A 17,353-nucleotide genomic window follows, 5' to 3' on the forward strand; every position below is an offset into this window, starting at 1 on the left:
TATGTGATATGGTGAGGGAATGAATGGAGGAGGTTCTTAATCTTTCTCCATACTGTAGGATACTTACAAGGGATGGGTTACTGCAACCAAAAATTGTGATAAGACTTCTGAAATTTTAGTTTTAGGTTAATATCAGTTTCTAACTCCATTATTTCTTTCCTCCAAAACTCCCACTTTCCTAGTATCTAAAAATGGATTTATCACCCAGACTGGAATTTCCATCAAAATCAGATAATTAAATTGTTCTGTCATCCAGAACTCTCATACAATGCAGTAAACATGCAGATCATTTGCATGAATTCTAATCTTTTCACCTAAGCCTTAGAAGCTTGGAAATCAGTATAACTCTCCACAGCCTAGGTTCCTCTTGAACAAACCAGCTTTGAAACAAATATTGAACTCACAGATTTGGCTTTGATAAAGTTACCTTGCAAATGGACATTAATTTCATCAAGTTTTGGAAACAGATCTGACAGGTAAGCAACATCATGTCTGATCATTTTTAGTTCTTCACTGTGCAAAAAACACAATCTTTCAGAAAAGCTCCACAGCAATATCAAAGAAGTCATAAAACCTTTTAATACAGCTGCCTTTTGACAGCCATTAAACTTCTGTATGAAAAAGCAGACATTCAAAATTTTCATCATCCACAGAACATCTGAAAAGGTCCATTACTGACAGTTAGGGATTTAATTTTCCCATCACAGTGATGACAGTTGGAAGCAAGTTGTGTAAGCAGCCCCTTAGATTTTTTCTACTAAATGTTGGTGATGAATGACACAGTAAATTGTAAACATACCTGTGACAGCTTTCATCAAGTAGGCAATAAACTCATTGTAGAGACCTACCAATGACGATGCACTGTCAGATACATAAGAAAGTATATTCCTATGTGGGATTTACTTCTTTCTGAAGAGTTGTTCAACAACACCATTTATTGATTCTCTCTTATTATGTATGTTAGTAGCCATGCAAATAATACCTCTGAACCAATCTTTCATTTTTATGAAGCATATGTAAAACTAAAAGTAAAGATTCGCTCTCTGGTGCAATTGACTCATCAAGTTGTTATGCAAAATCTATCATTCTAAGGACAGAGCATATCGTGTCTTCCACATTATCATCCACTTCATCTATTTGCCTTTGCACAGAACTGTTACTCAGTGGAATAGTCTCACTTATGCCATGTGGTGAGTTATGTAAAACAGTTCACAGAACCTAACTAACAGCTCGTAGGATGAGTCCCTCACCTGTTGTATGTTGTGTCCATATTTAGCTAGCAACAATGAAATGTTGTATAGTGCAAGAGAGTGCCAGTACTTTGTTGTGGGCCATTGTGAAACATGTTTGCTTCTCAAATTTATTTTGCAGGGACTATAAAGCTCAAATCCATGTTCATCTTGTCAGGATCTGCCTTTCACAGTTGTTCAGCTATTCTGCAAGGCCTCATGGCCTAATTAGAGAAGACTCTTTCACCTATTAGGCACATTCATAGCTGCTGGTTTGCAGGCATTGGGATACACCCATATTTCAGGTACTATACATTACATTGTCTACATTTTTTCTTTGGACCTGCCATTTCTTTTCTGAAATATTTTGAAATAAGCGTCATTAAGAAATAACCTCCATCAAATATCTATCTATCTCTATAGTCCTACAATTATGACTTATGATTATTAACATTTGTCAACATTTACATTTGACTCTCACTTCTTAATAACTTTAAAAATATATCCAGTACACTCAGCAGGCTACAAGAAGCTGCATGTTAAATGAGCTTGATAGAAAAGTTAATGAAACATTATTTTTCTGCAATTTGACTACAGTATAAAATTTAGGCTAAATATACTACCAATTCAACTGAGTCTGCATAAGCAACATAATTTTCTTTTAAGATACTGTAACAGTTGTGCTACTAAATGCAGCACTTCTGCTACTAAATGTAACTGGGTTTTCTCTTTTGATGCTGTCAATTGTCAGGATGAGTATTCTAAAGCATTCTGTCAGGGTGAAAATATTAAATAAATTAACTTTTCTCTCTTAACAACATGTGGGCAGGGTGGGTTCTTCCTTGGCTCGGGTATGAGGTAGAATGAAACAGCATTTTTACATGAGATAACTTTTATTGAAAGTTTCGTTCAACTGTATCTTACTGGAGGTTCTGGTTCGGAGAGCGGCAGCCGTGTCGTTTGCGTAGCCTTCTGCTGCAGCAGCGGCGGCGGCGTCTGATTACGCGTAGCGGTGTGTATCTCGTGTCGCCGTCTCGCCCAGCTGACTGGAGAAGCGCAGCGCGAGGTGGCCCGTTTAATTATTGCGAGCGAAGTCGTGCATCGGATGGTGATACCTTGAATGTGGCGTCCCAGTGTTTCTCTTCTCTAAGCGGCCGCGTGTGTTGTGCGTCGGCCAGTGGAGCGGCGCGGTGGGGGAAGGCCAGTGTCCCGGACTCGAACAACGGACTCCCGCCTGCCAGTCTTCGGCTGTCAGATCTTCATCCCAGCTCACAGGTGACTGCTGATGTGAGGCCGTCTCCTTCCCGTCCTCACGAGTCACCCGGGTGCGTAAAATCAGACTTCAAATACCTTTTCACTTCTGTCTTCAAGCGCCGAGGCTGCTGCTTGCTATTCCATTACAGTGGCGGACTTGGTGCGTCTGTGCATGATGCAGTCTCTTCCTACATGACGGTCTTCAGCACTGAAACTGACTGAAAACAACTGCTACACTTCTTCGTCTCTCGTCACCGTCTCTCGTCTCCGTCTCTCGTCTCCGTCTTCATCTGTCGGGCCCACCGCATCTCGCGTATTTATTCACTTCAGTTCACTGGAGGTGAACGACTTCACAGCCATTGCCTCTTCTGTCACGTTGAAAAGCTTTTCGAAGAATCTTCTTAACGTCGGTCATTGGCTCTTGGGATGTAGGCGAGGGCCTTTGCTCACATGTGACAACTGAGAAACACGTGAGCCGGTCATTGCCTCTTCTGTCACGTTGAAAAGCTTCTCGAAGAATCTTCTTAACGTCGGTCATTGGCTCTTGGGATGTAGGTGAGGGCATTTGCTCACATGCGACAACTGAGAAACACGTGAGCCGGTCGGGCGATGCCCTGACGGCTGAATCGACAGCGCCCACTTATGTGGAACTTGCTGACTTCACGGTCATTGTCTCTTCTGTTCTGCTGTTCTGCCCGCTGAATGCCAGTATGTAACTCTCTAAACTAAACCAAGTTTTTCATTTATATTCTAATTTCTACTTCACTTTGATTTCACTAATTTATTTACTTAAGTACCACTCAACAATACAAATAGTGTATCAAGTCCACAGTGGATGCTATTCATTCTTTTGACAATTCGCAATGGATTTCAGCACCAACCAGTGGCACAAACTTGAAGCAATGCAGATATTTGGATCATCTCCATAGGACTTGGTCAGACAGAGCTATGTCTCCCACAGTAGCTCAAAATACTGTGACCACCCATTGGATCCCGCTTACCACCTGGAGAGCAGTACTGACTACTTTGAGAACCACTGATCTACATCTACATACATATTCTGCAAGCCACTATATTGTACATGTTGAAGGTTATTTTGTAAATTGGTAGTCATTCCCTTTCCTGTTCGAATCACAAGTGGAGCAAATGAAACCCCATTTTCTATATGCATCTGAATTATCCCTGATTTCTCTTATCTTGTCTTCAAGTTCTTTTTGTGAGATGTCTGTTGGTGGTGGTAGAATCACACTGCAAAAGCCAATTCTCTAAACTTTCTCAGTTGTGTTTTGCAAAATGGATGTCATCTTTTCTTCAGGAATTTCCATTTGAGTTCGTGAAGCATTTCTGCAATACTCACTTGTTGATCAATCCTATCAGTAATAGTCTACCAGAATTCCTACGAATTTCTTTGATGTCTTCCTTGAATCTGACATGGTGGGAGTCCCAAATACTCAAGCAGTATCCAAGAATAGACTGCATATTTTTTCTTAGGGTCCTGAGGTCTCTGTCACCCCTATGATCTTACAGAATCTTGTATGTTCCATACTTGTAGAGTTCCAGGGCATCACCATCTTCTACACTGATGGTTATAAGATGATAGATAAGGCAGGCTATGCTTTCACATCTCCTGCTGGCTTATAACACCATTTATTGCCAGGATCATGTAGTGTGTCCATTGCAGAGCTGCAGGCCATCAACAGGGCCCTCCTTTTTGTTACTCAGGCCTCCCTCCACAGTGTTTTAATATGTACCAACTCATGAGTAGCCTGCAAGCTGTCGACTGATGCTACTCTTGTCACCCTTTGGTCTCTGCTATCCATGATCTTCTCTCCTCCCTTGGCTGCCCTCTGGGTGCCAAGTCATGTGGGCAACCCAGGGAATGAACTGCCTAGAGCCTCCACACTCTCCTGACCTCAACCCTCTTGACTTTTATTTATGGGGGCATTTGAAAGCTCTTGTCTACGCAACCCCGGTACCAAATGTAGAGACTCTTTGTGCTCGTATTGTGGACGGCTGTGATACAATACACCATTCTCCAGGGCTGCATCAGCGCATCAGGGATTCCATGCGACGGATGGTGGATGCATGTATGCTCGCTAACAGAGGACATTTTGAACATTTCCTGTAACAACGTGCTTGAAGTCACTCTGGTACGTTCTGTTGCTGTATGTTTCCATTCCATGATTAATGTGATTTGAAGAGAAGTAATAAAATGAGCTCTAACATGGAAAGTAAGCGTTTCCGGACACATGTCCACATAACATATTTTCTTTCTTTGTGTGTGAAAATTTTTCCTGGAAGTTTGGCCGAACCTTTTTGTAACAACCTGTATTTGGTGGAGTTGCATGATGTCCATTCATTGTCTGAATAGGATGCTAACAACTGCTTATCTGCTCTTGCCAACATAAAAAACTCTTGTAGCCTTCTTGATGGATTTATTACCTTCAGTAACCATAATAGCTGTGAAACATCATGAGAACTAATCATTATCTAGTGCTTTGTAATATAGACATTCTTAAACTTGTTTCTGTTCCAGCCTCCTACCACCAGCAAACAAAACTGCATTTATAGTGGTTCACACACACCTCTTCAGACTTGCTCTTGAAAGAAAGAATGATTATAAAAAATATGTAGAATTTTCAAACACATGCAGCATTAGCTTGAGTAAACTTTTTTACAATTCTGCTAAAGTCTAATAACTTCAGTCTTACTCTTCAGGGTATTTTCCAGTCTCTTAAGCCTCTTTAAAAGGTAGTCATTTGCTGCTGTTAAAAGAATAGCATATCAGAAATAGGCTGAGTATTTACAGGTAGTGTTTAAAGAAATAGTGTCATGAAAAAATTGAAATTTCACATAAGTTTTCTGTTGAATGATTGTTTATGATTTTCATAAAATTTGAACTCAACAACAAACCCTTGTATCACTTTGTTCACCTATTGTTAACCAGAAACTTCAGGAAAGACTGTTTGCAATTGGTGTGTAGCATCTGTTTGTCATGGTTGACAAATCACTTACTTTTGAGCAAACACTTGTATTAACACAATTAAAGAAATTGTCAGTACAATGTTAGAAACTGAACATGTTGCTAGGTGAGATCAGTTACATTGAGTAATGTCACAGTTTCATGAGAAATTGATTAGATGCTCTTTTATGTAGAAGAAAAAAGGTGCTATCTTATGTTTGGTTCATTAATTGGAATGATGAGGTAATGGAGGAACTGTTATATGCTAGAAACTGAACCGTCAATGTGAAAGGGTCTCTGTCATACAAGAAATGGAAGATATACAGTATTTCTTCAGATAAAGGAGCAGTCTATTAGTAGCTTACTTGCAAATACATGTGATGAAATGGCACCCATGGTTAGTCAATGTCATGGATTTATAGATAGTTAAAATCCACTATATCAGACATTATGGTAATCCACAGTGAAATCGTAGACAGCAGCTTCGTGTCCCTAGAGTGGAACAACACATGTTAACAGGTGTTCCCAGGTAGCCAAATACAAACTAACTTATTTAAATCACTGAGCATAGAGTTAATCAGAATACAGCAGTTAGTTCAGAATGAATCTTCTCAGAGTTGAAACAAAGAAACAAACGTTCAGTTGTGCTTGAATGAGCAGTTAATTAATCACTGACATACTAGAACAGCTAGAAAGTATGTTACTGAGACCAAGTCCAACTGGGAAGTTCCTCACAGAGAAAATAAGTCCACATGAAAGTTTACTGTCCGTTATTGGCCGTGTCCAATGAGGCACTGTTCAGTGGTGAGAGTGATGGCTTCACACTTATAGTCAGTTTGGCTGCTTGTTGAATGTACAGGGTTGAGAGCATCTGGGACAGCCCACAGCTGGAACTAGCTGGCTAGGTGTGGTGCGAATACTTAAATACTCATTGCACGGAATGTTGCCTGTTCCATTCCAAGGCTGCTGTATCTTGGCTGTTTGCGTCTTGAAAGTCTGAACAAAATGCTCATCAAAGCCATCAGTTTCCAAATGAAAGGCTACCATTTGATGATGTTGCATGCCATTCACCTCATAGAATTGCCTCATGTCTTGTGAACAAAATTGAGGCCTGATATGTGTGACCAGACTGGTCAGCAACTTTTCAATCAAAAAGATGCATGACATTACTAGACAAGTTTGGGAAGAAGTAATGGGCCTCATACAAGAAATGTATGGAAATTTGCTGCTTTGATCAAAATAAGCCATTGAGCTCCTAAAAATAGATCTGCAGTATTCAGATATAGTCGCAAACACGACTTTGTAGGCAGAGGCTACTTGAAATATCTCCTTGGTGGGGCCTCCTAGTGGCATTGGCAGGACTGTTAGTCAGCAAGAGTGCATTTGATGTCCATATCAATGTCCTTCCATTATACATATTCTCGGGCCAGCCTCTTCATCCTTAATGGATGAGTTGAGAACTTGACAGTGAAGGGCTCTGGGGATGATGACCTGTTTCTTGCCATTAACATGCTAGAAAAGGAGAACACCTTTAGCTTTGAAGACCACGGGCTCATGACACTGTTATCACTAGGTAGATGAACTTCTTATGTAATGGCCAACATGTGGCAGCCTAATGTGAGACCTCCTGCAGTACTGGATTGGCAGGAACCACCTTAGGGATGGATGAGGAAATGAACCACTGCCACTATGGAGTTAACATCAGTGTTAACCAACTTCTGGTACTGTATAAAAGGATATGTTCTGTCCTTCTGAAAGATGAAAGAGAACATCAGTGTTTAAATGTTGAGAGTGATAGTACAGTACTGAACATCATATATATAGGAACATGGCCCACCTTTGAAAGCTGCATGCCATCCTTTGAGATATGCTAGCACCCATGTGTAAGAGAAAGATAGTAATGGCTTATGATCATGATCAGTTAACAAGAGAAGACGTTGGCCTTAGTCATAGTTGGTTATAATTACATTGAGCTGAGGTCAGCGTCTTGGAAGTGGAAGTGAAGAGACACTACACGTCATTGACCTTATGAGAGATGACTGCTCTCAGCCCATAATCTGAAACATCTGCAGCCACTTCTGAGGATCATACATGATTGAGCAGGTGGGCTTCAGGAATGGCTGTTTCAGGTCATGAAACACTTGTTGGCTTCTGGGCAACCAGGTCTACTTTACATTCTTGTGTAACAGATGGTGCAATGGCTGCTGTGTGAGGAATACATTTTCTGTAATAATAATTCAATTTTCCATGAACTTACTTCAACTGCTTCACATCAGTGAGATAAAGAAGATTTTGGATGGCATCAGCATGCTTCAGCATACGTCAGATGCCTACAGCACTAAAAATTGTACCTAAGTATTCCACTGGTAGGGAAAAAATTGTCCTTGGTAAACTTTAAGTCAGTCTTTTCTAGGACCTGAAAGAGCTTCTCCAAATTGTACAACAGATCTGTTGGGGCTTTCCGCATGGCAATAATGTCATCCAGATATTTGGCCATTCCTGCGATGCTGTTTGTCAATTGCTCCAAGTAGTGTTGGAAGGTGCCCAGGGCACTAGAAATCCTGAAGAACAAATGATGTTCTAAACTAAGCCAAAGGGTGTATTAATCATCGAGATGTGTTTTGCCAGTCATCAAAGGGCAACTGAAGATAAACTTCCCAAACATCTATCTTTGCAAAAATCTTGCCCCAGCCAGCTTTGCCATGATGTCCTCCACCCTGGATATCAAGTATTGATCTGCAACTGTTTGGGCATTTATCATGGGTTTAAAATCACTATCAATGCAAAGGAACTGCCCAATTTTCTGACCTGCACAATGTATGTGGCCAACAGACAATTGGTGATTGGTGTGAGGGCATTTTCATCCTACAACCTTTGTAGTTTCAAACATAATTTCTCCCTCAAGGCAAAGGGGAGCAAAATTTTGGAACATAATATGGGCTTCATAGTCTTGGACTTGTCTGCCCATCAAAGATGGTGATGTATTTCTGTACAGGGCCCCAAAAGTGCATGTGTTGTAGGGAACACCATACCTGGATGGTCAAATCATATGCCTCCAAACCTAACTTGGAGTAGAGTTCAAGAGCCAAAACGTCATACCTGTGACTGGACCACCAGCAACCTTAACGTGAGAATAGGATTCTTGTGCCAGGTGGTTGAAAAGAATTATGGGCCACAGACTGTAATGTCTTGTCTGTGTTTTATGGAGTGGCCAGACTTGTGGTGACCCCTACCAACCTGTATGTTTGCAGACTGAAAGAAGATCCAAAGTCTATCAGGATGGTGACTGGAGTGCCATTCACAAATACTGCCAATTTAAGGAAGGTATAGCACAGGGAAGAAATGCATTTACCTGAGACACCTCAGGACCTAAACCCATCATCAGGAAGGCACATTACATCTATTTTCATCTACTGCACAGAATTACGAACTTCCACCTTCTGGACTGACTTGCAGCCTCTTGGATTTAGATCAGAGAATAACCAAACTGAGAAATAAGACTGGATGTAGAAGGGGAGAAGAAAATGCCATATGGGAAGAAAAATAGAATGTAATGTATAGAGTAGAAAGGAGACAGTAACTAACAAAATAAAAAAATTTGAGAAACACCAGTGGAGGAAGGAAAACAGAAGAAGAGATAAGCTTGAACTTTTACTATAACTGGTTGTGGACAACCCTAATGGGATATTTGTCTTCTGCGCCACTCAGGTATTCTACGTGTTTGTTGGTTGTCATCTCTATGTGCCAAGGTGCACAGTAAACACACATCTGTGTGCCATACATTGCACAAGGATGTGTCAGTATGGACCACAACCTGTATTTCAAGCGAGAAATTATTTGGTTCATACGGTTTTCAGTGACATCAGTGCACATTTCCATGCATTTTATAATAATTTTATTTTTACAAAACAGTGCTAGTCCTTTTTAAAATTCTGTAGTGCACTTTATGCAAAATCATTTAACTGTAGTATTTATATATACTTTTCTATATGTTAATTATTGACTGCCATTCAATTAAACTATCTTTTCCCCATTTTTAGCACCTCCGTACACTTAAAATTCCTGGCCATGAGGTGAATAGTTGTGTATGGGAAGGTTGCTCTCTCAGAGTTGCCTTAGCTGTTGACTCCTTCATATATTTCGCTAACATACGACCTGACTATAAGTGGACGTACTTCCAGAATACAGTTGTTTATTGCTACAATCGACCTGATCGACCTGGAACCATTGTAACATTTTGGGATACAAAGAACAATGAGGTAAACTGTCACATTTTTTCTATATGTCTCAGAAGCATACAAAATTAAATACTCTAATTCTTTTAAAGTCAGACATTTATTTATGCAGTAAATGGTATTATATTTCTGATAAAAAGTGTATGTATTGCTTTTAAATTTCCTACAAAGATGAATCATATTGCTGGAAATGAAATACATATTGACGTCATAAGAATGTTTATCTAATATATGCAACCAAAATTATGATAGGTTACTACAGCGTACAAAAAGGGGGAAGATAGAAGTGCAAGCTACACAAAGAGTTCTGAAGCTGATAGCTTTTGAATGGTCATTTTAAATATATTTACACGGGATTGTGTACGAAGCTATCTTTTGTAATTATAATTATGTCATAGTAGTTTATAAAACCAATGTATAGATTTTTTTTGTTTATTTCAACCTTTATGACAGTTTTGATTATTTATATGGTGTCTGTGTTCACAGTGCTATAACAAAAATGTGCGCCTGCTCCTCGGGGTGGCTTCCTCAGGTGAACATTGTGTGCTTGCTACAAGAGCTGATGACATAGACAACGGAGGACAATACGGGCTCATTTTATGCAATGCTATAAGTACACCTGTTGACAGTAAGTGATTCAGTTGCTGAACAAACTGAATAAAAGCTAGGCAGGTCACATAAACAATTAAAATTGTTTCAATGTAATTTCTCAATTGTAACAGAGACATAATAAAATTAAAAATATCAATCAGTGGAAAATCAAGGATGGAATGTAACAACATTATGAAAAGGATAGTTGCTACTCACATATGGTGTAGAAGCTGGGTTGCAGATAGGCACAACAAAAAGACTGTCACAGAATAAGCTTTTGGCCAACAAGACATTTGTCAAAAATAGAGCACTATGAGCAGCAGCAGTATCAGCAGTGCATGATGGCAGAGGCAACTGGGTACAGGTAAGGAGAAGGCTGGGGCAGGGAGGGGGAGGGATAGCAGGGTAGGGGTGGAGGACGGTGAAGTGTTGCTGGGGAGCATGCAGGGATGAGGTGGAGAGAGGGATGGGCAGCTAGGCCTAGGTTCTGTTAGGAGGTTAGACAGAGGGGAGGGGAGAGATTGGCGGGGGAGAGGTAGCAGAAAAGGAGGGAAGTTAAAGGACTGGATGTGTTGGTGGAATAGAGGGTTGTGTAGTGCTGGAGTGGGAATAGCGAAGGAGCTAGATGGGGCAGGACAATGACTAACAGAGGTTGAAGCTAGGAGGGTTACAGGAACGTAGGACATATTGCAGGGAGGGTCCCCACTTGCACAATTCAGAAAAGCTGGTGTTGGTGGGAAGGATCCATATGGCACAGGCTGTGAAGCAGTCATTGAAGTGAAGAATGTCATGTTTGGCAATGTGCTCAGCAACAGGTTGGTCTAGTTGTTTCTTGGCCACAGTTTGTCAGTGGCCATTCATGCAGACAAACAGCTTGTTGGTTCCAGAACGAAATTTTCACTCAGCAGCTGAGTAGTGTGCACTGATATGAAACTTACTAGCAGATTAAAACTGTATGCCTGACTGAGACTCAAACTCGAGACTGTTGACTTTCACAGGCAAGTGCTTCGGTAGCCCCCGAAAGGCAAAGGTCCGGAGTTCGGGTCTCAATCCGGCAGACAGTTTTAATCTGCCTGGAAGTTTCAGCTTGTTGGTTGTCATGCCCACATAGAATGCACCACCATAGTTGCAGCTTAATTTGTAGACCACATGACCGGTTTCACAGGTAGCCCTGCCTGTGATGGGACAGGTGGTGTTTGTGATTGGAGTGGAGTAAGTGGTGGTGGGGGGATGTATGGGACACGTCTTGCATCTAAGTCTATTACTAGGTCTATGCAGTGATGCGCAGTCCCTCTAGAAACATACTGAGGGGCTCTCTGGGGCCTTTATTTTATACTCCCAACCTTGTACAAAAACAAATCTCCCATGCCTTCTCTTTCCAGTCACCCACCACCTCCCAAAGTCTCACTGTTTAGACACAGAGGTACCTCTGTCCGTATCAAACCTACTAACCACCAGCAATAGCTCCACTTCGACAGCTGCCACTTGTTCCATAGCAAGAAGTCCTTTTCATACAGCCTAGCCACTCGTGGTCACCACATCTGCAATGACAAGTGGTCCATCTCAAAATATAGTAAGGGTCTCACTGAGGCCTTTACAGGCCTTAATTATCATAACAACCTTGTACAAAAACAAATCTCCCATGTCTTATCATTCCAGTCACCCACCAACTCCCAAAGTTTCACTGCCTCGACACAGTGGAGCATTCTCCTCATAACTCGTTACCACCCAGGAGTGGAGCAACTGAATTACATTCTCTGCCATGGTTTTTACTACCTTTCGCCATGTCCTGAAATGAGAAATGTTCTGCCCACTATCCTTCCCACCCATCCCACAGTGGTATTCCGCAATCCACCAAACCTACACAATATACTAGTCCATCGCTACACAACCCCTGTTCCCAGCCTCTTACCTCATGGCTCATATTCCTGTAATAGACGTATATGCAAGATGTGTCCCATGCATCCTCCCACCACTACCTACTCCAGTCTGGTCACAAACATCACCTATCCCATCAAAGTCAGGCCTACCTGTGAAACCAATTGTGTGATCTACAAGTTAAGCTGCAACCAATGTGCTGTATTCTATGTGAGCATGACAACCAACAAGCTGTTTGTCTGCATGAATGGCCACTGACAAACTGTGTCCAAGAAACAACTAGATCACTCTGTTACTGAGCATGCTGCCCAACATGGCATCCTTCATTTCAATGACCGCTTCGCAGCCTGTGCCATATTGCCATATGAATCCTTTCCACCCACACCAGCTTCTCTGAACTGTGCAGATGGGAACCCTCCCTGCAATATATCCTGTGTTCTCATAACCCCCTAACCAGAACCTTTGTTAGTCATTGTCCTCACTCATCTAGCCCCTTCCCTGTTCCCACTCCAGCACTACACACCCCTCTATTCCACCAACGCGTCCAGTCATTTTACTTCTCTTCTTTTCCACAACCCCCCCCCCCCTCCTCCCCAAAAAAAATCTCTCCCCCACCCTCCATCTAACCCCTCAACTGCACTGAGACCTAGCTGCCCTTCCCTCTCTCCACCTTGACCCTGCAGGTTCCCCAGCAGCACTTTACCATCCCCCACACTTATCCTGCTATCCCTCCCCCTCCCTGCCCCAACCTCCTCCTTATCCCTACCCAGTTGCCTCTCCCATCATGCTGTGCTGCTGCTTGTAGTGTGGCCTCATCTGCCAGAGCCTGTGTGTCTCCACTATATGGTGAGTAGCAGCTATCCCTTTCATAAAATTAAAAATATGGTACAGAACAGCTGGGCATTACGTGCCTTCTGGAGGCGAAATTTCAGTACTGCCATCTGACACATACAACAGTACATACACTTCTTAGATTTTGGGACTAATAGTTCTGTCCTCAAGGAGGAGAGAGTGATAGGTTGGGGAAGTCTGAAAAGAAAGAGTGGCACATCACTTGAACCCCAGGATGGGAGCGACCCACTTTTCTGTGAGCACCAGAGGAAATCACAATTCTTGACACTTAAATCCCTGCTAATTCCTGTCCTCAGCTGCATTCTTACCCCTCTCTTGCACTCATCTTACATTCTCCTGTCATTTTCTGCCCAATTCCCAATTCCTTTGCTGTCCCTTTTATTTTGGTAATGACACGAACTTTATTTCACAGTTATACGAGGACTTCTGTTAGGATATGAATAAAAGATTGGAATTGTCAAAGCAAATTTATTAGAAAAATCTTGAACTACTCTTCGTATTACTTCTCTGCATGATCACCATTCAGATTTAAGTATTTATGTTATGTCTTAATTAGGCAATAAATTACCTCTTCATAAAATTCTACCACCTGAGATTGCAATCAGCCCTTGACAGTATCCTGAAGATCTTCGTTGGATGCAGAAGACTAGGCATTGAGCCACTTTTTCATGTGCTTGAATAGTTACCTAGGGCTAAGTCTGAGCTGTTGGAAGATCATTCAAAAATGTTCTTTTTGAACTGACACATCAATTCTTGTGTTTGCTAGGTATCAGAGACACAGTACCAGCAGTCAGAGGAGTCCATGTCACTTGTTTTGATTGGCTTTTCTCAATTTTCTTGATATCTCATTGTAGGATTCAGAATTGACTGTCTTTTTCACATTCCATAAAATCAGTAAACAAGATTTCTTTAACATACTAAAAGTTACTAGATGTAGGCATCCAGCTGACTGTGTTCTTTGTTATTGAATGGATTTCTCATGCTGTGGGCAACCTAAAAGAAATGTGGTTTTCTTGCTATACCTTCTCTAAGCACTGTGACCACTGACCTACTGCATGAGACAGTGTGACGATTGCCTCCCTCCCCAACTCCTCCCCTGTATTTGCTCCTTCTCCAGCAACATGAAAATTGAGGTTGTTTTCTGGATAGCACTCATGCAGGCACCAGATCAGGTGGCTGCCATATAACACTTGTGCCCTCCAACCATATGGACTTTGCATCCATTTTGATGGTTGAGGGTGATATTAAAGCCTAAGTAATCTACTTCCTGTTCACCTCCCCCCCCCCCCCCCCCAGCCCATCCTACTCTCTCTCTCTCTCTCTCTCTTTCTCTCTCTCTGTTTTTCATGTTCCAGTTCCTGAATTTTGTGATTTTTTTCCTCATGATTAATTCTCATTTTTTCACTACCTGACAGAGCCACCTTTCACACTTTATGTCACACACCACTTACCTGCTCCCTCTTTGCCACCCATCTCTCACCCTGCCCCTCCCAGTTGCCTCTGCCCTTTCTTCTCTCACACATCAGCTATCTCCACTGGCAGTCTCTCATGAGCAACCAGTCGCACTGTTGCTTCATAATTATTCATTTGTGTGTGTTTGCGTGTGTGTGTGTGTGTGTGTGTGTGTGTGTGTGTGTGTGTGAGAGAGAGAGGGAGGGGGGGGGGGGGGAGAGAGAGAGAGAGAGAGAGAGAGAGAGAGAGAGAGAGAGAGAGAGAGAGATGCTTAAACTACAAAATACATATTATCGTTGGAAAAAGCTTGTGAAAGATTTCATAGTTAGTCCCATGAAAACACATTATTTCCCTTTTTTTATTATATATGAAATTCAAAATCAAATCTATTTTTGTTTAAAAAAAAAAAAAAAAAAAAAAAAACTGCTATTCCAGGTAGACATGAAATATGGCCTTATCACAAATGGTCTAGTTCTAACAGATTGGCATAATTTTCAGCATTTTTCAATATCAAGTTAGCAAACTATGTATGGTGTGGACAATCATCTGACTGAAGGATATGCACCAGTTTCAGTTTGTAACTGTGTAGGTGTTAGTTTTTATGTATGACATTAGGCACTATGGCTTTCAGCATGTGCAGTTGTCATCCCAGAGCATGAATTGATTTCCTCAGGCTTATCACAAATAACCCCTGTTCATGGTCGGTGGTGTGCAGGATACTGTTTCAAGGGGCGGAGGGGGGGGGGGGCAACACTCGCCCACACACTGCCTGAAATACTGTAGCTGGCATTTTGATTTGGGCCAGCCACAAGACATACTGCCTTCTCTTGCACAAATTACATCCTCTTGTCCTGGCAGTTGCAATTCAACTGTCATGAACAGCTACAGTTGTTCCATCTTTTTCATGAGTGTGGTTGGTTGGTTGTTTGGGGAAGGAGACCAGACAGCGTGGTCATCGGTCTCATCGGATTAGGGAAGGATGGGGAAGGAAGTCGGCCGTGCCCTTTCGGAGGAACCATCCCGGCATTTGCCTGGAATGATTTAGGGAAATCATGGAAAACCTAAATCAGGATGGCCGGACCCAGGATTGAACCGTCGTCCTCCCGAATGCGAGTCCAGTGTCTAACCACTGCGTCACCTCGCTCGGTCTTCATGAGTGTGTCTTGGATATTTTACCTCTTGTGTTGATATTTTGACTGGAAACCTTTCAGCAGTTCTCAAGACTAATAATGTTTTGGATGCACTCCGAAAAAATGATGAAATATTCTATCCATCAGGCAAACTTCAAGAAACACAGTTACAGTTGCATTTGGTATGTACAGCTGCCAAGCACACTACATATGGCCCACCACCTCACAAAACATTTGGTGTTCCTCTTGTCGTTATGTTAACCTTGTGACGTCCAAGCCACTAGTGTCCAAGATATATGGTATTTCTTTTTCTAGGGTTCATCCCTGGAACCCAGTAAAGTAGATGGGATTCAGTTTTTAAATTGAGAAAACAAACCTTTATGGTCTGAAAGTAGATATTTCTGTAAGTCTGACTGGCTTCTTCACACTAATCATTACTTTGTGGTTTCAGCAAAATACACAGATATTGAACCTCTTTGGACTGCTATGAACTCATCCCATGTGTTTGCCGCATCACACAGCAACTTTTTACTTTGGCATTATCGAACACCTAAATCTCGTTCAACATTTGCAGCTCTAAGTAAGTCACAGAATCACCATTTTACATTATGTATAATTGGCTGAAAATATGATTTAGACTGACAATGAAAAAAACTGTTTAGGTTCCCGACAGCGCAAGGAGAGATTGTACCATATTGATGACACTCCATCTGGTGTTGCCGAAGTTATTCAAGATCTTGATAGGTCTTATGAGGTAGTATTTCATAATCAACTTGTACAAGCAAAACTTGGACATGAATAATTATAAGGTAGTATTTCATAATCAACTTGTACAAGCGAAACTTGAACATGAATAATTATAATATAAAATTTTACATCATTCAGTAACAATAGATTCCATCATCAAGTACATGTCATCTACATCTGGGATAGGCAATCTTACGGCAAGACACACTGGTTCCAATTACATATATGTATGGTGTATTAAGAGTTATGTCTTAAGTATATTTGTTGACTGCAAGTTACTTTAAGTAAGTGTGTTGTGTTGTCAAGTTTGTGTTGTCTGATGATGAGAGAAGGGAGAAAGTGAAACCCAGTGCTGACATGTAGCCTACTCCTCTGGAGTAGCACCAAAGGTAAGGCTGGGCTTGATATCCCTGTACAATGGTCAGATAACCATCAACAGTATCAGCTTCACTTCATGAGACACTGGAGAGATTTGGAATTTAATCAAGACATTGGTGTTAAGTCGGGTGACCAGGAACTTTATGTCACTGTCTCTCCTCCCTTGCCAGCTAAATTTCTTCTACCGTCTGTTCACTAACCTGTGGATACTGGCATTTCCAGTCAATAATGGTGTAATAACATTACCCTGACAAACACCTATCCAGATGTAGAAAATATGGAGCCAAAGGCATGTTAAGCCTCAAAACACAAAGTACAATAGTAATAAATAATGACTATGGTGCTCAAACTGTTGGTTTTAAAACTATTGTTCTATACATTCATAGCAGGTCTACTGCTTTCAAAGTTTGATAATATATCTACTAGTCTGTTGTTTAAATTACAGTTATTGCTGTTTCATGTGGAAATTATAATGAATAGTCTATTCACATTAGTTAGTTGCTGTTCCAGTTTCAATAAGAACACTTTATATATTATCTCTTACGTATTATTCAGTGCTTTCATTAAACTTTATGCATCATTCAGAAAAAATAGCTGCATCACAGTTAAATTTTTATAAAGCATCAGTTACGTTAACTGAAAATA

At 41.3% G+C, this 17,353-nt stretch overlaps 1 protein-coding gene across 1 annotated transcript in view; it reads left to right on the forward strand.

The window, feature by feature from the left end:
• The window catches only part of LOC126180617 (WD repeat-containing protein 35), a 179,962-nt gene that overhangs the window by 87,485 nt on the left and 75,124 nt on the right, over positions 1-17,353 (forward strand). The window contains exons 8-11 of the mRNA XM_049924707.1: positions 9,486-9,704; positions 10,167-10,308; positions 16,035-16,163; positions 16,246-16,337. Of these exons, the coding sequence (XP_049780664.1) occupies positions 9,486-9,704; positions 10,167-10,308; positions 16,035-16,163; positions 16,246-16,337 (582 nt within the window). The remainder of the gene's footprint in view (positions 1-9,485; positions 9,705-10,166; positions 10,309-16,034; positions 16,164-16,245; positions 16,338-17,353) is intronic.

This window comes from Schistocerca cancellata, chromosome 1 (assembly GCF_023864275.1).
Source record: "Schistocerca cancellata isolate TAMUIC-IGC-003103 chromosome 1, iqSchCanc2.1, whole genome shotgun sequence".
Classification (NCBI taxonomy): domain Eukaryota; kingdom Metazoa; phylum Arthropoda; class Insecta; order Orthoptera; family Acrididae; genus Schistocerca; species Schistocerca cancellata.